General features: G+C 44.7%; 1 protein-coding gene across 1 annotated transcript in view; it reads right to left on the reverse strand.

Moving 5' to 3' along the window:
* Positions 1-293: 293 nt before the first annotated feature.
* vldlr (very low density lipoprotein receptor) overlaps positions 294-22828 on the reverse strand; it is a 106421-nt gene continuing 83886 nt past the window's right edge. The window contains exons 16-19 of the mRNA XM_083639138.1: positions 22270-22419; positions 5634-5711; positions 3834-4003; positions 294-1529 (exon numbers count right to left, since the gene is read on the reverse strand). Of these exons, the coding sequence (XP_083495264.1) occupies positions 1494-1529; positions 3834-4003; positions 5634-5711; positions 22270-22419 (434 nt within the window). The 3' untranslated portion in view covers positions 294-1493. The remainder of the gene's footprint in view (positions 1530-3833; positions 4004-5633; positions 5712-22269; positions 22420-22828) is intronic.

The raw sequence follows: 22828 nt of genomic DNA on the forward strand, positions 1-22828 counted from the left end.
TCAGGCTGCTATGGAGTTGTGGTGGTAACCTCCCTGTGTGTTACATAGACAAACTTCACCTGTGTTTACACTGGCATGAGCTTTCAAAAAAAAGTTATGATAACGATGTCATAAATTCAACTTTTAAATGTTCAAAGTGTCTTTTAGGGTGGATTTTGTCCATAAGCCTCTAACCGAAACAATAGTTCTCACTCTAAAAAATGTATTCTCACATTTTAAAGACCGCGACACACGTACAGAAGAGACAGGCAGCCATGTTTTGAACAACTTTGTGGGTCAGGTTTTATTTTTGAAGTGATTTGCAAATCAGTTTCTTCACAGATACAGAGCTTCTCTTTGTTTTGATAGTTTCCCCCCTCACTGTACAAGGCTAGAAAAAGTTCACAGCAACAGCACACAAACATACAAAATAGTTTTAACAAATTCAGTTGTGTTTATTTCATGTTTTTGTTTTTTTCCCCTGTTAAGTACATCTTAACTCTAACCCTGGTACTATGCCCCGCCATAGCAAAAAATTCATTTCAAGTCAAATGTATACAATCTTATTTACAGGAGGAACATTTGATCAAAGTGCATCGAGCGAGTCCTGATTGGCGGTCATGTCTCTGAGGCTTGATGGATAAATATATACAATGTTTACAAATGTTGTAACCATGGTGATCCTTACAGAGCTTCTATAATAATAACAACAATAATACATAACCAACATGGAGTGAGAAACAGAAAACAAAAAACAAAAACAGCTTTGTAAGAATGCGCTTCAGGAGGTCACGTTTGTAGGAAAAAAACAAAAATAATCAGAATTTAACAAGAAAAATAAAATAAAACTTACATCTTTTAATCGGGACATCACTGCCCAAAACATGATCTTACATAAATATTCACAGATCAAGTGTCCGTCAGGGATGAAAGAGACAAGAGAGAAAGTTCGGCCCGTCTTTACACAGTTTGAACGGCCAATCCCGGTTTTGAATACAACGATCCAGCTTAAACCAGGCTGCTTAAACCAGGCAGCTTAAACCCCCGCGATGACGATTTTGGCGTGATAAATACTGTTTGCTGTGCGGTTTAATGACGAAAACGGCTCGCGAGAGGCTATGAAATTTAGCAAATCGATCGCTTTCCTGTTCACCCGGATCCCTGCGTCCCTTGGCCTTTAGCCGTCGGCTGTGTAAAGACGGCGACCGACACTTCTCGGCGGGTGGGGCCAGAATGGCGGACGGCTGCTTGAGGCCACAACCACCAAAACGCCCCGTAACACTTTGGACACACTGTGTGAAAATAGTTGTGACACAATAACTTCATTGTAATATTCACATAATAAATAACATAACATTTCCTCCCTTCACCCTCACCATAGATAACATAATGCACTTCAGAAGGCATGTGGTCGTACTGTAAGGGCTGCTGCTACGGGACGGCCGTTGGCATGGAAACGAGGCGGCGCCATGCAACTTGTGGGGTCGCCGTAAAAAACAAACAAACACAGACAATCATGATAAATCATCGTCTGTGCTCACCACCGATATCTGAGAGAGGGAGAGAGAGAGAGAGAGAGAGAGAGAGAGAGAGAGGCATTAGTATTAACTTAATAAAGTTTTAGAGGAAGGTCACAGCAGCAACAGCATATTGTTGAGAACGTCTTGAATACTTAATGTGATATATTTCCTGTTAAACAATAGTTAGTCTCGCTGGCCGGCCTCCCCTCCCTACCGTGAGAGGGGTCTGGTGCCGCAGGTCTCCATAGTGGGATTGCAATGGGTGGCGCTTAGCGGCAGTGACCTTGGAAAATAGTTTCAAACAATCCAACTTGCCGTTTTCAGTGTGTAGCAACGAGGTTTCTGCCGTTAGCTTGCTAGCTGGTTAGCATTGTTGTTTTCACTGAGGCGGCAGGGCACTATTTACAGCGACACACAGGGAGGAGGGAGCGGAAGCCGCTCTGATTGACACGGTCGGAGCCAATGACAGAGCTTGTAATGAGCCGGGAGCGGACAACCGGCAGCCACTGAAACAGTCGCTCCAATGGGAGAGCAGCTGTAGAGCAGAGGGGAGGGTTTATCCCAGTTGCCTGTTTCCGTAGCGCCAGACTCCTCTAGGGAGGAGAAGGGAGGGGAGGCTGGCCAGCGAGACTAAACAGTTAGTTCCGGCTGAGCAATTTGATTGGACAAGAAGCATTCCATGTGTGCCGATATACAGTATAACAGCACAGAACGCTTCAATGTGTATGTGTCACTCCACTTCACAGCTGTTCTCATGTAACCTTGATGAGGCAGCGTGTTGGGACAGCGGATACTTGTGACCATTTAGGAACAGTAAACTGAAATCGTCTGTGCTAACCTCAATGTAGCCAATGTTAGCATAGCTAGCTTGTAGTTGGGAAACTGCAAGCAGCAAGTTGACCTGTTGCATGGCAACATGAGCAATTAATGTTGCATTTAGAAATCCCCAGACGATTGGTACAGTAGGCGGGGAGCTCTCCACTGGTCTATTAAAGTATTCACCTTATGTAGAAGAGACAGCCTGGCATGAGAGACTAACAGGAAGTGTCAACACAATCGGAAGATGATTGTGTTTACACTTCCTGTGACTCATAAAACTAGTCTGACTCACATGCGAGTCCGACTAGGTTTGACCAGCCGGCGTTTTGAACAGGAAGTCGTGACACAATGGGTTAAGTGGGCGGGGCTTCATCACAGACTGACAGGATTTCTGATGCTTCAGATTTTTTTTAAACCTCGCCGTCATTTGAAGCTGTGAACATCGTCTCACTCTGCGCTGAACAGGGAAGACAGTTTGTGTGAATACTCAAAAAAGTCGATGGAAGGAGGTGAACGCAGTGAAACGGACAGGTCTTCGCTCTAGATGGCGCCGTACGCCCGCACGGACCGCTGCCGTGATGAATGCAGGATTGTGTCCATCTATCTTTGTACTCGAGTTCATCTGTTGAATCTGTGAGCAGAGCGGACAGCGACAATGCAGCAGGGATCCCTGCGGGTCACAGGGTCAGGCTGAGTTTAGCGGACAGGGAGCCGGACGTCCGGCGGAGGAAGCCATGCTGGGTTAAATGAGTTAGGTTTGTTTTGAACGTCAACATGGAGGAGAGGCAGAAGAACACTGCAAAAACTCAAGACTGGTTTAATTGTTAGTTCATCTCTCCAGACTCAAACCATCTCACTGCACTGGCAGATCATTTCACCGCCGTAGGAGAATGTAACTTGTTTCAGGACGTTGACTTGGCAAAAGTGAAATTGTCTTGGGGAAAGTTTCTTGTTTCCAAACTTTCATCATTGTTTTATGACCATATCAAGGACTTTCCAGGCCCAATTCCATCAAACTTACTGTTACAACACTGATAATGTTTACAATGAGAAGTAGCAGGATTTACAGAGGCTCACAGACAACAATTAAAAAGAGAGAGGCTTGAATGTGTGAACACTTCTCAACTGTGCCGTGTTACCCGTTAAGAAAAACATCTCAAAAAGAAAAGAACTTCAATTTCCCTTCTTGCACAAAATATATCAATTCAAGCGCTTTGAATGACCCATGTCTATTTATGTCTACTTTCAAAAACTTTCAAGGTCTTGATTTTTCTTCTTAAATTCACTAACTTTCAAGGAGCCGTGGGAACCCTGACTTGTTTCCAGTTGCCCCGAGTGTGTGTGTGTGAGTGTGAGTGTGAGAGAGAGAGAGAGAGAGAGAGAGAGAGAGAGAGAGAGAGAGAGAGAGAGAGAGTGAGAGTGAGAGTGAGAGAGAGAGAGAGAGAGTGTGTGTGTGTGTGTGTGTGTGTGTGTGTTTGTGTGTGTGAGAGTGTGCTTGTTTATTTGTGGACTCACCGCAGGGTACGTGTGTCCCACGCTGGAGCTGTGCCTGGTGATGTCGATGTTCAGGTCTTCCTCGGTGGTCTTCAGGTACACCGGGTTGTCAAAGTTCATGCTCTTCTGGTTCTTCACACGCCAGTTCCTCCACATCAGGTAGCCGCCCGCCGCCGCCATCGCCAACAGCACTGGAGGAGGGGTGGGGGAAGACACACACACACACAAAGTCATGGCCACCCAATTTTGGAAAACAAAAACCTGCGGCCGACATTACTGTCTTTCGGAGGCTGTAGCAGGCTCATTTTTGAAACCAGACTGATGAAACATGAAACTAGCAGACCTAAGCCATCCATAGGTATCAACCAGGAAGGAGGCTAATGAACGTGTCAAAGTACCAAAGTAAAGCACCAAAGTAAAGTACCAAAGTAAAGGCCATTACAGACCAAGAGCCACGCAAATTGCGAGGCGAATTTTGATCCACCATTCAATCACAGCAACAGATGTGTACATGTCAGATGTGCATTTCTGAAGAATCGACCTTGGTAAAAAAAAAAACTAAAACTAAAAAGACGCAATATCGCTCAGCGAAATGTCGCGTGGATATGCACGGTTGCAAATTAATCGCAGGAAAAAAAGGCTCCCGTGTCTAACGGCCTTTAGGCTAAATTTTGGGGAGGGTAAACCTGGCATGGCCATTTTCTAAGGGGTCCCTTGACCTCTCACCTCAATATATCTGAATGAGGTAGGTAGGGTTAGGGCTAGACACTGAGTTGCATGCTAAGTTAAGCAGATGTTAAGCTGATAAAGAGCAGTGTTTTTCTTTATTTGAAATTTTATTTTTAGATTTAGAATGTAAATTGTCTATAAAATATCCTACATTTTTTATAAGGAAAACCCTTGAATACGTAAAAGCATGCTACAGCGGCACCGTCAGCACGGCAGACTATCTCTCCCTAATTTTAAATCTTATTATTGTGATGCTAACATAAAAAATATGTTATATTGGAAATAGCTCTGTAGAAGAGTACAGTGCACGCACATCCAAAAGTCTATTTCAATAGGTGCTGGAAAAATGAACAACTAGAAAAAGGAAAAGATAATCCGCACACTGTTTTAGAAGCTCCCATGGTGAGTTTTTAATGACAAAGATGCCACGTTGTGACCCTCACGGGTCTTCATCAGGCAGTACTGTTGATCAAGTCAGGACAGGAGAGCGGCAACAACAAGACACTTGAATGATACAGGCTAAAAGTTGCATTAGGGGACATTCACAGTCACACCATTCAGTCAGAATGCTATGAAAATTATTTTGAGAGCGCTTCCATTGTGCACAAAACAGCGCACGGAGCGGTTTTTGTGTGCTCTTGTTTGTTTTCCCCCTGTAGTCGCGTGCAGTACGGATCAGAACACAACGACCACAAGGACGGTAGCCAGCTGGTTTTGTATGTTTGATGTTGTTCACTGTCAACACGAAAGCCAGATTATTGCAAATTCTGGCAGCAGCGGAGGTTGAAAATCCCTCGGCAGGAGAAAAGGCAGGAGGAGTGAAAAAGACGAGCAGGGCGCTTTTCCTCTAATGTTCAACTTTTTTCAGCTTTAAAACGCCAACAGCGCTCCTCCAAAAACAACAGACGCCACCGAGCGCGTCCTTACATAGAGAATTAATTGCAGAAAGACGCTGGCAGCTCCAAAAACGCTTTTGGTCTGAATGTCCCCTTAGAGTTTCAGTGTTACAGTTGAAGGGAATCATTGTGGTCAATGGAGCGTCCTCAAAAGTATATAAAGACACAAACGTGTGTGTGTAAGTGATGTACTCACAGACTGGCAGTATGGCCCAGGCAGCAACAGACCCCCTGGCTGTAGAGTTGACCTGGATGGACGTGCTCACATTCGCTTCTGGAAGACCAAACAAAAACAACCAGTCGGCAAAGGAAATCTGAGACACACCATTCAAAATGACATTTTAAACATTTGTAGTAGACCCATCATCTAGAGTTAGACCCATATATTAGACCGATAACTGCCTTTTAACAAAGCTCACTCAACGTTCCCAATCATGAGTGTTATTGGCATCGAATAGCCCTCATACTGCCCCATGGTCTCCTCCCAGCTGGAGGTGTTCCAGGTGTCATCCTTACCAGATGCCCCGAACCACAACTGGCTCCTTCTTATGCATGGGAGCAGTGGCTCTTCCCTCACGGATGACTGAGATTCTCACCTTATCGCTAAGGGAAATGCCAGCCACCCTCCTGAGGAAATCCGACATAAATAAAGGTGATTCTTTTATTATTATTCTATGAATTATTACTAGTCAGAGAAGCAGCCTGTGAGCCTTGGTGGCAGACAGTGTCGCTGGTGTCAGAGTCCCACGCTGGAGCGAGTGACATGATTGGCTGACAGTGTCACTGGTGTCAGAGTCTGACGCTGGGGCGAGTGACACTGTGAGCCTTGGTGGCAGACAGTGTCGCTGGTGTCAGAGTCTGACGCTGGAGCGAGTGACATGATTGGCTGGTGTCAGAGTCTGACGCTGGAGCGAGTGACATGATTGGCTGGTGTCAGAGTCTGACGCTGGAGCGAGTGACATGATTGGCTGGTGTCAGAGTCTGACGCTGGAGCGAGTGACATGATTGGCTGGTGTCAGAGTCTGACGCTGGAGCGAGTGACATGATTGGCTGGTGTCAGAGTCTGACGCTGGAGCGAGTGACATGATTGGCTGGTGTCAGAGTCTGACGCTGGAGCGAGTGACATGATTGGCTGGTGTCAGAGTCCGACGCTGGAGCGAGTGACATGATTGGCTGGTGTCAGAGTCTGACGCTGGAGCGAGTGACATGATTGGCTGGTGTCAGAGTCCGACGCTGGAGCGAGTGACATGATTGGCTGGTGTCAGAGTCTGACACTGGAGCGAGTGACATGATTGGCAAACAGCGAGAGGCGTGAAAGGAGGGCAAGAAAGATGACAAAGCAACAAATCACAATATGTCTTAGTTCCTTTTTTTAAATAAATTATTTTAAACAATATGTATGGCTGAACGCCGTAGCAGTTTTTTCTGGACAAAAAGTACTATATCATTTAAATTTTTGTTTTTATATTCCAGGTTTATGATCATAACATTTTGGGCACAGGACCTCGGCTTTTCTGCGGGTTTTTAAAAACTGATGCCTCTGAAGATCTTTCCATTTCTTTCTGACTTTGTCACTTGCCCCGCAGTCCTCCATCACATTCATTATTGATTGCACTTGTAGTTGTGATCAAATTCCATGCATCTTGTTTCTGTTTGTTTGTGTTGGTGCCGTTAGATTTAGCTGTGAGAACGTTTCTATGGTTGGAATACAACTCTATAAGTTAGAGCTGAGTTAGAGCTGTCTGTCAGCTGTCTCGTGCTCGTCTGAGAGAAGTGTGTTGCTTGGCAACAAGCACGTATTCACATGGACGCGCACGTCCGCAGCCTATAGACCGGGTGCAGCTATGACCGTGGTAAGTCAGGCTTGGTGCACTCGATATCACAAAGTTGGGCGTAGCCAAGACCGGCCTAACAGTTAAGACCTACTTTTTTACGCCCAGCTGGTGCACTCGGCTCCCTGGAACTGTCTCGGACTTGGACTGGACCTACTTATAGCTGTGCTATTCTGGGTATAATATACCCATGATATACAGTATGAGTAGAGGAGAGAGAAGTTACCTCCATTCCTCCCACCTACTGAGGCATTTGCGTGGCGTTAAGTCTGCGTTTGATCCATATTTGTGTCTATCCTCGTAACGTTGATAGCTCTGGTTAGCTTTAGCTGCTTTAGCTTATAAATCTATAACATAGTTTCCTTGGGTCGAAGTTATTTTTCTTGTGTAACAGGGAAATCCCGGAATGGAGTATTTTTGTTGAGTGAACTGAACTGCATTGAACTGGTAACATGGAAATCCCGAAATCGAATATTTTTGTTCCTTTATAAACTGAACTGAGGGAACTGGACTGAACTATAAAGAACATTCTGTTCTAGCCATTTAGTTCAACACAGTCTTGTGCTCCAATTATCTCACACACAACAAAATTATGTTTCCTTTTGTGCCTACACAATATAAAATATTGATGTAGAAAAAAATAAAGTGTGCTGCACTTTCAATGTGATGCATGACACATAGGCCTATATGTCAAATGGAAACTGTTCTATAATAGACTGCTATAGCTGCTTAAAATAATAATAATCGTGATCGGTGGTCGGTGATCGGTCGGGCAGATATTTCTCATAGGCGATCGGCAATCGGTGGCAAAAAACGTGATCGGAGCACCCCTGATAGTCAACATTTCTGGGAGAAAACACTATGTGTAAAACTCTTGACTTAAAGTAGTCTGTTTTATACTGTAGCCAGGTCAGCCACAAGATGATCCTCTTACAAAACATCATGCAACTAAGTACAATCCCCCAAACATCTTATTTTAGCCTGCGACTGTTCAGCCCAAAGCAGAAGTTTTCTCCTCTCTCTCTCTCTCTGACTAACGAGATTAGCCTGCCTTGAGCCTTTCTGCTGCGCAGCTAAAAGCCGCGGCGCACAATGTGCTACAGTTCGCGCTCGCTCTGGTTGTGACGGCTGTAAAATGGGATCAATCTGTTAGCGAGCGCTTTAGCCGCGAGCGCCGGGGGAGGAGGAGGAGTAGAGGAGGAGGAGGGGGGAGGAGTAGAGGAGGAGGAGGAGTAGAGGAGGAGGAGGAGGAGGAGTAGAGGAAGAGGGGGGAGGAAGGAGTAGAGGAGGAGGAGGGGGGAGGAGGAGTAGAGGAGGAGGAGGAGGGGGGAGGAGTAGAGGAGGAGGAGGAGGAGTAGAGGAGGAGGAGTAGAGGAGGAGGAGGGGGGAGGAGTAGAGGAGGAGGAGGAATAGAGGAGGAGGAGGAGTAGAGGAGGAGGAGGGGGGAGGAGGAGTAGAGGAGGAGGGGGGAGGAGGAGGAGTAGAGGAAGAGGAGGGGGGAGGGGGGGGGGAGGAGGAGTAGAGGAGGAGGAGGCTTTCAGAAAGTGACAGCCGTCCCTCTGTCAGCCTCCCGCAACGCCTCACTGCTCAACACAATGTAAATAAATACAGGGGCAGATTCCCTGCCTACCAACACGAGGGTCGCAGGTTCGCACCCCTGTGTTGCCTCCAGCTTGGTCAGCATCTATACAGGCACAATTGGCTGTGTCTGCGGGTGGGAAGCTGGATTGGGGGGGTATGTGTCCTGGTGGCTGCAATAGCGCCTCCTCTGGTCGGTTGGGGCGCAAGGGAACTGGTGGGAATAGCGTGACGTGCTGCGTACTTTCATTTAAAGGCACTATGTGTGATTTTTTTGTCCACTAGATGTCGCCATTTCAAACCATAACAAAACTTGTTTACCCAAACAATCTCGATCCCACCCACCAGCGCAGAGCACTTCCTGGTTCCCCCGCCTCCCTCCCTCCCTCCCTCCCTCCCTCCCTCCCAAGCAACGGAGATATAAACAACTATTTTGTGCATAGCCTACCTACTGCAGACGTAAGTACATAAAACAAGCACGAATGTATCTCGGCTATGTATTTGGCTTGAGTAATGACAAATTTCACATGATAGTCATAAACCTTTAGGATATTGACAATAGTCCGCTTGGTAACTTATTTGTATCATCTGCTAACCGATCAAAATCCATGTAACGGTTACATGGATTTTGAAAAGGTTACATTGTAACCTAACCTTTTGCATAGCCTGCCCTATTGCTAAGTACGGTTAGGCAAAACGTTGTCTAAAACCAGGTTGACATAGCTAAATTAGGATGATTTCAATTCAATGTTGGGGACATGGCTAGCTAACCACAGCTGTCTGTCAACAGTGAGTAGCTTAGCCTGTGTTTTTGTTCGTCTGCTAATACCAAGACATGGCCAAAATGTATTCATAGTGCAACGCTAGTATTTTCTCATTGTTAGAGTTGTTCAAACTAATTTCAAACGCTTGAATCACTGCTGTTTTTTATAGGCAGGCAAACCAAGCTGTATGCCTGAAGCCCAGGCTAGCACCAGTGGGACAAAGAGGAGGCAGGGTCGCAGAGAGGAAGGTCGGCTGTAGGACGATAGCAGATCTTGTCGACATCCTGAAGAACCGCATAGCTGATGGAACTGGTCACGTCATTCTGGTGTAGCCCATATTTTAGTTTTGCAAATAAAGTATTTTTTCTGATAAACGAAGTTGTGAAATCAATGTACTGAGAAACATCACATACACTGTCTATTATATAAAGTAGGTTATATATACACAGAAACACAAATACTGGTAGGCTACTAGACACACTCAGCTTTAGGGAAATCTAATGTTACAATGGAGAATAGTGGCCAAGAGACATGGATGAAGTCATATCAACTTTATTGGTGTACAGAAGATTGCAGACAGCAAACATCTAAACATCAAAGATGATAGAACATGTATTATACAGGTTTGCTATAAAAGCACAATTTCTCCATCTCAAATATCATAATGGTGGGTCCACTTGTTTTCTATCTTGACTATCGTCAGCTCTTCTGGATGACTGGCACCTTGAAAATCAGACAAATGGAAACGTGTTTAGTATTAATTTGAATCATCTATTTTGTAGCTGGTAGATATCAAGGCAGGGTTCCTCCACATTGTCATGAATTAGATACTTTTACCAAACCTTGATTTGTTTGGATGGTGTTACAGCTATTTTCTAATGTAACGTTGCTTAGTCTGACAGAATAGAAAAACAAACTGCTAACATTAGCGAAGCTAGCTTTTCTCCATGGCCTTTCTAAGTGTTTACACATTACTATATCGTTCTGCGTCATAGTGACAGCAACTGGACGTAATTATAACAGAAAATGCATGCGAAATTTGTAATGGGAAGTAACGTTATGTCATGCATGTCAACAGAATGTCTGTGTATAAGTTATACACGAACGACAAGCTAATCAAATCCTGCTGCAGGCTACTAGCAGTGTAAAGTCATTTGAATAGCCGTGAAAAGCAACAGTTAGCCAAGTGATTACAACATTCCCAGAACAAATTCACAATATCGATAACAACTTGTACATTTCGCTATCATGCGTAACGTTACTGAAATGGGACATGCAAACGCTATAACCATTGACCTATATATAACGTTACTTACCGTGTGTGTACAGGAGAACACGCCAGCTCCGAGTCACTTTGCAGGCCAGATATAGCTGCTCGTAGGGCTCTCCATCTAGTGAAAGCCAGACCGGCAAGGTTGACTCTGGTCTGAGATATTTCTTTTCAGGGAATGGAATGTCAGGAATGCCCGCATCAGGGATCCGCCATCTTTGTCTACAAAATTCTGTTTTGGGCTGTGGGCTGGGAGGGGCTCACTGGTCGGCCTCTCGGGGGAGGTGTTTCTATGTAAACAGGTTCGGGATGTAGCTCTACTCTCCAAGAGGGCCATCACAACACAGGGAGGGGGCGTGGCTTAGTTGTAAACACAGAAATGAACCACTGTAAGTCATCATCATATACAAGTTAATGGTTTGGTGATATTTAATAGTGCAGAATCTTACACATAGTGCCTTTAAGTTATTTCATTTCATTTATCGAGTTTAAAATTACAGGGACAGTGCACATTGATAAACATTTCTCTACATGTGCCAGTTTAGCCAGCTTGGCTAGTTTTCAATCGTTTATAGTCCCTGGACAGGTATGATGGTGACAACTGCAAAGACATACAATACATTAAAACAGGAACAGCAGACATTGTGCCTATAGAGCCACCCATCATAAAATCACATAAAATAACAGGGATAACAATACAAAACAATAAAAGCTGCTCCACGCCCGGTCACCATCTACAGCACAGAGAGAGTGGACAGCTTCAAGTAGCTAGGTGTCAACACCCACCAGGACCTAAGCTGGACCAGCCACACCACCTCTGTTGTGTCAACACCCACCTGGACCTAACCTGGACCAGCCACACCACCTCTGTTGTGTCAACACCCACCAGGACCTAAGCTGGACCAGCCACACCACCTCTGTTGCCAGAAAGGCCCAGCAACGCCTGCACGGTCTCAGGCAACTAAAGAGGTTCGGCCAGAGACCCAAGATACTCAAAGACTTCTACAGAGGCACCATCGAGAGCCTGTTGACCGGCTGCTTCACCTCCTGGTACGGGAGCTGCACCGCGATGGACCTCAGAGTGCTGAGGAGAGTGAGGCGCGCGGGCCAGCATGTAACAAGCTGCAAGCTGCCAGAACTGCAGGAGCTGTACACCCACCAGTGCTGCCTCAAGAGGGCCCGGAAAATAATCAAAGACCCAACCCACCCACTCAAGAACATGTTCTCCCTGCTACCATCAGGGAGGAGATACAGAACCCCAAAAACTCAGACAAGCAGGCTGAGAAACAGCTTCAAGCCACCAGACTCCTAAATAATAAATAAAACCACCCAATGACGACTCTCAAACCCCTGGGGCCGGTTGCACCAACTGGTCTTACACTGGTCTTAAGCCAAGTTGGTCGTAACTTTACGACCTAACAGCTACGCCGGTTGCACCAAGACGACTTAAGCCTTATTTTCACTAAGACCAGGCGTAACTCCTACGCCTGGTCAGGAGGAGGCGTAGAGCCTGCCTGTAACAGAGATCTCCGCGGAGACCTTTTTGACCGTCATCGTCGTAACACCGCCAGTTCGCCGTCTTTGAAAGCACGACGTTAGATTATAACTAACTAGTTAACCTAACCCGCCTTCCAAAATGTTGCCGTTAGTTTTTTAGAAGTTAATACATAGAATTGGGAACGTTACATTCAATTTCATTCAGACTGACTCTGTCTGCTCAATAGCCGCCATTTTTCCCCCAGAGCGAGGGAGGATGGGAGGAGGGAGGGTGTTTTACAGTAGTGGCTGAGAGAGCGTAGTGGCACAGTGCTCCAAGCAGGTCGCGAGGCACATTTTTTGCAACATCATCCAATCAGGGTGCATTCCCTGGCAATTCACATGGACGCGCATTGCTACGACCAGCATAGTTAAGACCAGACATAAGCCGTGTTGGTGCAACAGGCGTCAGTCCATGGTCTTAACTAAGACCGACGTAGGAGTTACGACCAGGCATAGTTAAGACCAGTTGGTGCAACCGGCCCCTGGGCAATATGCAACATTCTATTTATGGGCAAGAACAATATACATGCACAGACAACAGATTTGTAATATTGATGGGTAATACGTAATATTCTATTTATATTCTATTTATTGTTTATATACATGCACAGATTTGTAATTTTGATAAGAATGTTCTGATGTTGATGTACCAATAAGATGCATAACAAGCATAACCGACATTTATTGATGATGATGACGATATGTAACGGAACACAACACAGCTCAAACATTTCACACGTGTGTACTTGTACATCGAGTGACAATAAACATCTTGTATCTTGTACGCTGTCGGGGGAAAAGCAGCAGCTGGCAACTGCGCATGTGTCGGCGGAAGCATGGTGCTAGTCTACGGCTCTCCCCAGATCAGCAGAGGGTGGGGCAGTGACCGGGGCAGCAGGGGGAAATCCGCCAAGTACAATTGGGGAGAAAGTGGGGGGAAATCAGAAAAAAACAATAAAATAAAATACACACCTGTAGAAAACACAGGCAGCCTGAAGGCTGTGAAACAAACTGTGAAGACAGTTACAGGGCTCCACATTAAGGACTGTCAGAAACAAGTGGAACAGAAATGTCCTCACCCCACTGGACAAGTTAGTCCAGTGTTTCCCACACAGACTTTACTTGGACAAGTTAGTCCAGTGTTTCCCACACAGACTTTACTTGGACAAGTTAGTCCAGTGTTTCCCACACAGACTTTACTTGGACAAGTTAGTCCAGTGTTTCCCACACAGACTTTACTTGGACAAGTTAGTCCAGTGTTTCCCACACATACTTTACTTGGACAAGTTAGTCCAGTGTTTCCCACACAGACTTTACTTGAACAGAGCTAACAGTTAGCTAATGCCAGCTTTCTTCTTTTCTCGCTTTATAGGCAGGTCGCTGACACCTTCAAGGCGCTTATCGTGCTGTACAAGTAGGTTAGTTGTAGATGCAACCGTGGACTTATTTATCCCCCTTTTCTGGGGGCCATGCAGGAGTAGTTTATGTTGCGTTTGTTTGGATCTGAGGATCCCCCCCGTTCTCTTGTTGATTTCCAGATCAACAGCAGACGTGTGGACGCCGGTGACAAGCGAGCCCGTCAGTCAGAGAGAGAGAGAATGCTGTGAAACAGCACAACACGACAGTGGGCCGTGCAGGTAAAGAACGCCTTCACTATGAAGTCAATGAGTGCTAATCCCCAGCCCCAAACTGATGCACACTATGAGTTGCTGGTAGGCGTGAGAGATGTGTGGTTGAGCCCTAAGCTAAGGAGAACAATAGACATTCAAATGCAGCCGTTAAGCCCAGTTTAGACCAAAGAGTCATGACGAGACCAGTTAAAAAAACAGTCAGCCGGCCTGAGTGGAGATGAGACGGGCCAGTTTACACCGCCGCAACGTTCTAAAACGGTTTAGTCTCATTGCGAATCATTGGTGTAAACTGGGCTTAACATGTAGGCAAGATGTGATCCATCAGTATTACACTTACACCGTTTCATAACCAGTTACTAGGGCTGGGTATTGGCAAGGATCTCACGATACGATACGCTACGTATCATGATACTTGGAACGATTGTACCACGATATATTGCGATGCGATACATATTGCGATATATTGCCATATTCTACAGAATTTACTCAAAATTACATAATAGAGCTAAAGATACAACACACTGTGTACCACCCAGGTGGTGTAATAATATGTACATCACTTTATACTGATAAGATAGTGGACAAATTTAGTCAAAACTACCGAGTGTTGAGTGTTACTGAACGCACCGATATGGGAAATATCGATACAGTATCGATTAGGGGTGGGAATCACCAGATGCAGAGGCCTGGCATGGCCTGCAAAAATCTTTTATTTTTTATTTTTTATATCGCGATACTTGGCGTCCAAGTATCGATACAGTATCGTGAAATAAAATATCGCGATATATTGCCGTATCGATTATATTGCCCAGGGATACCGAGAAAGAGGAGAGGAAACAGCTGAGGCACAGGAGAGGAAAGACGTTGCTAAAGGAGGACAGGGTATGAAAACAACAACATGGCTCTGTCCTGCATATTGAGCAGACTAAAGCAACACTTGAAGAAGCAGAGAACACAGAGAAAAAGAAAAGAGGAACCCAACTGGGCAAAGTTTCATTGAGGAGGGTGAGAGGAGCGCGGTGCACAGGGTCGTCAGGGAGATGTTCCACTACTTCATATACAGCACAGGCTGAGTCCAATTAGAGAGAGAGAGTGTGGGAAAGACACTGCAGCTGTGGTGGGGTTAGGGTCTGACACAGCCACAGCATGAGAGAGGAAGACTGGAGCAGAGCGGAGACTAAACGCTCCAATTAGATCACAGCAGAGGAACAGTCTGTGTGCACACCACAGTGAATTTATTCCCTTATAGTCGCTGCTACACATTCACTTTGTATTGAATACTTCTCTCATCTTGTAGTCACTGCTGCACATTCACTTTGTATTGAATACTTCTCTCTTCTTGTATTCACTGCTACACATTCACTTTGTATTGAATACTTCTCTCATCTTGTAGTCACTGCTACACATTCACTTTGTATTGAATACTTCTCTCATCTTGTAGTCACTGCTACACATTCACTTTGTATTGAATACTTCTCTCATCTTGTAGTTACTGCTACACATTCACTTTGTATTGAATACTTCTCTCATCTTGTAGTCACTGCTACACATTCACTTTGTATTGAATACTTCTCTCATCTTGTATTCACTGCTACACATTCACTTTGTATTGAATACTTCTCTCATCTTGTATTCACTGCTGCACATTCACTTTGTATTGAATACTTCTCTCATCTTGTAGTCACTGCTACACATTCACTTTGTATTGAATACTTCTCTCATCTTGTATTCACTGCTACACATTCACTTTGTATTGAATACTTCTCTCATCTTGTATTCACTGCTGCACATTCACTTTGTATGGAATACTTCTCTCATCTTGTAGTCACTGCTGCACATTCACTTTGTATTGAATACTTCTCTCATCTTGTAGTTACTGCTACACATTCACTTTGTATTGAATACTTCTCATCTTGTATTCACTGCTGCACATTCACTTTGTATTGAATACTTCTCATCTTGTATTCACTGCTGCACATTCACTTTGTATTGAATACTTCTCTCATCTTGTATTCACTGCTACACATTCACTTTGTATTGAATACTTCTCTCATCTTGTATTCACTGCTACACATTCACTTTGTATTGAATACTTCTCTCATCTTGTATTCACTGCTGCACATTCACTTTGTATTGAATACTTCTCATCTTGTATTCACTGCTACATATTCACTTTGTATTGAATACTTCTCTCATCTTGTAGTCACTGCTACACATTCACTTTGTATTGAATACTTCTCTCATCTTGTAGTCACTGCTACACATTCACTTTGTATTGAATACTTCTCTCATCTTGTATTCACTGCTGCACATTCACTTTGTATTGAATACTTCTCTCATCTTGTATTCACTGCTACACATTCACTTTGTATTGAATACTTCTCTCATCTTGTATTCACTGCTACACATTCACTTTGTATTGAATACTTCTCTCATCTTGTATTCACTGCTGCACATTCACTTTGTATTGAATACTTCTCATCTTGTATTCACTGCTACATATTCACTTTGTATTGAATACTTCTCTCATCTTGTAGTCACTGCTACACATTCACTTTGTATTGAATACTTCTCTCATCTTGTAGTCACTGCTACACATTCACTTTGTATTGAATACTTCTCTCATCTTGTAGTTACTGCTACACATTCACTTTGTATTGAATACTTCTCTCATCTTGTATTCACTGCTACACATTCACTTTGTATTGAATACTTCTCTCATCTTCTAGTCACTGCTACACATTCACTTTGTATTGAATACTTCTCTCATCTTGTAGTTACTGCTACACATTCACTTTGTATTGAATAATTCTCTCATCTTGTATTCACTGCTACACATTCACTTTGTATTGAATACTTCTCTCATCTTGTATTCACTGCTACACATTCACTTTGTATTGAATACTTCTCTCATCTTGTATTCACTGCTGCACATTCACTTTGTATTGAATACTTCTCTCATCTTGTATTCACTGCTACACATTCACTTTGTATTGAATACTTCTCTCATCTTGTATTCACTGCTACACATTCACTTTGTATTGAATACTTCTCTCATCTTGTATTCACTGCTACACATTCACTTTGTATTGAATACTTCTCTCATCTTGTATTCACTGCTACACATTCACTTTGTATTGAATACTTCTCTCATCTTGTATTCACTGCTACACATTCACTTTGTATTGAATACTTCTCTCATCTTGTAGTCACTGCTACACATTCACTTTGTATTGAATACTTCTCTCATCTTGTAGTCACTGCTACACATTCACTTTGTATTGAATACTTCTCTCATCTTGTATTCACTGCTACACATTCACTTTGTATTGAATACTTCTCTCATCTTGTATTCACTGCTACACATTCACTTTGTATTGAATACTTCTCTCATCTTGTATTCACTGCTACACATTCACTTTGTATTGAATACTTCTCTCATCTTGTATTCACTGCTACACATTCACTTTGTATTGAATACTTCTCTCTTCTTGTATTCACTGCTACACATTCACTTTGTATTGAATACTTCTCTGATCTTGTAGTCACTGCTACACATTCACTTTGTATTGAATACTTCTCTCTTCTTGTATTCACTGCTACACATTCACTTTGTATTGAATACTTCTCTCATCTTGTATTCACTGCTACACATTCACTTTGTATTGAATACTTCTCTCATCTTGTATTCACTGCTACACATTCACTTTGTATTGAATACTTCTCTCATCTTGTATTCACTGCTGCACATTCACTTTATATTGAATACTTCTCTCATCTTGTATTCACTGCTACACATTCACTTTGTATTGAATACTTCTCTCATCTTGTATTCACTGCTACACATTCACTTTGTATTGAATACTTCTCTCATCTTGTATTCACTGCTACACATTCACTTTGTATTGAATACTTCTCTCATCTTGTATTCACTGCTACACATTCACTTTGTATTGAATACTTCTCTCATCTCATCAAGGAGGTTATGTTTTCGGTGCCATTTGTTTGTTTGTCAGCAGGATTTTGGAAAAACTACTCGCACGATTTCCATGGGACTTAGTGGACGGGTGTAGCACGGGCCAAGAATAAACCTATTACATTTTGGAGCGGATCTGGATCCGACTCACAAACACAAATATTGGCCTTAGCGGACGTCTGCGGCTGTGCCCCTAGTTCAAATTCTAATCAATTCATTTTGTGTGGAGCCACAGAGATGAATGGGGCAGACGGCTCAGTGCACGACTGAGACTGAGACCACGCCAAGAAACACTGCAAGAAGGATCATCCTCTGGACAGACACAATTCAGCTGTCAAGATGAGACGACAAAGACACTTCCAGAGAGAGAGAGAGCAGAGAGAGAGAGAGGCAGAGGGAGCAGTGAGGAGAGAGAGGGAGAGAGGAGAGAGAGAGGGAGCAGAGAGAGAGAGAGAGAGAGAGAGAGAGAGGGAGAAGTGAGGAGAGAGAGAGGGAGCAGAGAGAGAGGGAGAGAGGGAGCAGAGAGAGAGAGGGAGCAGAGAGAGAGAGAGAAGAGAGAGGGGGAGCAGAGAGAGAGAGAGAGAGAGAGAGCAGTGAGGAGAGAGAGGGGGAGCAGAGAGAGAGAGGGAGCAGAGAGAGAGAGAGAGCAGAGAGAGAGAGGGAGAGAGCAGAGAGAGAGAGAGAGAGCAGAGAGCGATGCAGTTGAGATGCAGCACAGGAGGGAGCTGTGGAGTTGGCAAGAGAGCCTGACAACAGGATCATACACACACTGACTCAGCTACTACTCAACTGTCAAACTACTAACACACACAGGCAGGCAGCTTTGAGGCTGCCATGGATACAGAGAAAAGGACACATACACACACACACACACACACACACCAAGGAAATATGCCTGAGTCGCTGAGCCGAGAGAGAATGAGGGACTAATGAAACAAAGCCATGAAAGCCAGTTTAAGTGAAATAATTAGACTGAATTAATTCCACGTCTTACAACTGCTTGTGTTTTTTGGGGGGTCTCAGTGAGACGTCCTTTAGTCAAACAAATCTGAATGAACTCTTTCAAATAGGCACAATCAAGACGAGCAGCAAAGACGACTGAGTGAGTTTTGAAGTGGGGGGACATGCAGTGAACCTTTTTCACACCAGCTTCCTATTCAGTCTCAGCCTAGCCTTTTTCTAACTAAGATATGGTAAGAAATGCATTTCCTCTTCCCCTCAGAGTAGGCTACGTCCACATCAAAATGGTAGCAGTAGCCCCCCCCCCCACTCCCCGCACAGGGTTCCACCAACAAAAGGTTGGACTCAAATTGTCAAAAGCTCCTGTTCTTTCTGATGAAGCAACAGTCTGATCACAACATAGTCAGTGTTGTGCATGAACGTGTTAATACAGCAAGCTCATTATTTTCATGAGCGGTGAACTGGGCGCATCTTTTTGCAAATCTATGAACGTACAGTGAGCGTCGCTAACACCTGCGGGGATGAACGACCCTCTTATCGTTCTTTTTCTCGCTCTCTTCTTACCTCGATAATTGCCCATTGTGTACATGCGTGTGGTAATTTACATAGGAATAAAATCGGTTTTCATTTCGCCAGGCTGCTTCCCTCTGCTGCTCTCTTCCCTCCCCTCCTACAAATTGAAGTTTGACTGATCCATGTAGCCTGAGGTAGGCGTACTACAGCCCATCAGGCTGCACATAGCTTAGTTCTAACGTAGCGCTCTCTCTCCATCAATCAGCTGATTCTCTGTGTCTTATACATAAAAGAGGAGTGTGTTTCATCCTGGAGTATATAGAGCGAGTGAGGCGATCGGTTGAGTTGTCGCCTCGACGCGAGACTCAGCCTTCAGTCTTCATTCTGAGTCTCGACTTAGCAAACCCTCATTCCACTGCAGGCTCGGCTAAAATGGCTGCAAGCGACATGCACGTTATCAATCACAACAAAACTGTACCCACCTCCTGCACAATGTTGTTATGCAAGATTTGGGTCGCATGGTATTCCCAAATATTGCGTAGTTTCCAATACTAGTGTCCAATAAATGTTCATGTTATTCTGGCCAATACTTGTTATAGCATTTCAGTCTGGAATATGGAATATCTTTCAATAATCTATGATTTAGCTGCTAAATTGTCAAATACCGCCATCTGCTCGCTACCCAGGCACTTATGTATGTACTTAACCTAACTAACTTAACTAACCGGTGTGCACAACAGTGTCAGCCTAAACTCTGGCTGACACCCCAAAAACCTACAATCCGCTACAGAAAAATGTATATTGTTTGTTTATTAACTGGCCCCTCGCCTTCTATCATTTCACGAAAGTGGCAAAGAAAGCAAGTTGAGTATCCCTGACCTATAGGGAGAAATTTAGTTTGTCATTGTAAACCCACAGCACAGTAATGATGACATGTTCTTCATAGATCTAGCCTTTTAATTTTGCTCTTAAGCTTTCTCAAAGTACACCAAATTCATGCATTTTACTTTAAAATGTTTAAAAAAAATCTCGCGGGGGGGCATGCTCCCGCACCCCCCTAGGGGGTCTGCGGACCCCCACCACAAATACTCTAAATCCTGTGGGAAACACTGCTCAACTGGATTTATTCCAACACTCAACTCAACTATATGCATTGCATGTCATTGTATATCGCTAACATGTCTGCTCACTGCTTGCTGTAGCAGGTCTGCATAATGGCTCATTTATACTCCATTTTCATACATAAATAGATGCTTCCGTTCCAAACGGTGTAATCGTCACTGCCCACATACTTCCATGCGTCTTTCACGTTGGTATCATGTTAAGTAATACATCCACCAGTGGGCAGTAGAGAGTCAAATGTATGAGTGTGTGTGTGGTTTTCCTCCGTTTCATGCGTATCCGTAAGCTTTCAGATGACGGACAGAAAACGGACGAAATGAACGCAGAGTACGGACAGAAGGCTCTGTCCGTCTCCGTCTCCAACGTTGAGTATAATTGGGCCTTAACCCGGAAACTACGGCAACTCTAAAGGTCCGCAAGGCCCGCAAACTCTCTCTCTCTCTCTTAAAGGGCCAGCGGCAGTAAGGTGAATGTCTCTCTTAGTCTGTGGTGTGATACCACCACAAAACCCTACTAAATGGGTGATATACAGCGACAGGCTCAAGGGGCGTTCCTGAAGGCACGTCGTCATGAAAACCTTTTTCTACTGGAATGATCAGATGAAGTTGGAAAATGAGAAGAACATTTTGTGCATGTGCTCTTCTCCCGCACTGCTTCGCTACCGGCTGACCGGCCAATCAGAGTGATTTCTCCATCAGCTGACCGGCCAATCAGAGTGATTTCTCTATCAGCTGACCGGCCAATCAGAGTGATTTCTCTCAGACGACCGACAAGGCCGACTAGAGCCAACACACCGCAAAGACTAGTGCCACAGACGCTCACCGACTGCCCAGACATTTCCGACGCCCCATTATCGGCTGTATGCGTCAGGGGTTTAACCTGCAGGATGACAGGTCACCAAAAACTCTGTCTCTCTCTGTAATAAACATTCTACTTGTGAGTCATGTGAGTCTGTGACTCTGGACAGTGTGAACCGGTTCACTAGAATCTGGACAGAGTGAACCGGTTCACTAGAATCTGGACAGTGTGAACCGGTTCACTAGAATCTGGACAGAGTGAACCGGTTCACTAGAATCTGGACAGTGTGAACCAGTTCACTAGAATCTGGACAGTGGGAACTGGTTCACTAGAATCTGGACAGTGGGAACCGGTTCACTAGAATCTGGACAGTGGGAACCGGTTCACTAGAATCTGGACAGTGGGAACCGGTTCACTAGAATCTGGACAGTGTGAACCGGTTCACTAGAATCTGGACAGAGTGAACCGGTTCACTAGAATCTGGACAGTGTGAACCAGTTCACTAGAATCTGGACAGTGTGAACCGGTTCACTAGAATCTGGACAGTGTGAACCGGTTCACTAGAATCTGGACATTGTGAACCAGTTCACTAGAATCTGGACAGTGTGAACCAGTTCACTAGAATCTTGACAGTGGGAACCAGTTCACTAGAATCTGGACAGAGTGAACCAGTTCACTAGAATCTGGACATTGTGAACCGGTTCACTAGAATCTGGACAGTGTGAACCGGTTCACTAGAATCTGGACAGTGTGAACTGGTTCACTAGAATCTGGACAGTGTGAACCGGTTCACTAGAATCTGGACAGTGGGAACCTCACTGAAGCTCTTGCTCTGTGGTCGTGACTCACCGGGTCGGCAGCGCTGGCCGTCGGCGGCGAGCTCCTGGCCATCCGGACACACGCAGGTGTACTTGGGGGAGTGTTTGTTGATCTGAGGGGCAGGGAGACACATGTAGCTGCAGCCGCCATTTTCACCTTTCTCACTGCACCAGTTGGGACCTGGACGGGGGGAGGGACAACAGTTCAGATTCACCTGGACAGGGGGAGGGGCAACAGTTCAAATTCACCTGGACGGGGGGAGGGGCAACAGTTCAAATTCACCTGGACAGGGGGAGGGGCAACAGTTCAAATTCACCTGGACGGGGGGAGGGGCAACAGTTCAAATTCACCTGGACGGGGGGAGGGGCAACAGTTCAAATTCACCTGGACGGGGGGAGGGGCAACAGTTCAAATTCACCTGGACAGGGGGAGGGGCAACAGTTCAAATTCACCTGGACGGGGGGAGGGGCAACAGTTCAAATTCACCTGGCAACAACAAATCATTTGTGACACCGTCAGTGGATAGGAGAATAATTAGGCAACTGTGGAATCGCACAAATCAAGATTCAACTTCTGTTTTTGTTTTCTA

Source organism: Poromitra crassiceps, assembly GCF_964638095.1.
Source record: "Poromitra crassiceps genome assembly, chromosome: 6".
Lineage (NCBI taxonomy): Eukaryota > Metazoa > Chordata > Actinopteri > Beryciformes > Melamphaidae > Poromitra > Poromitra crassiceps.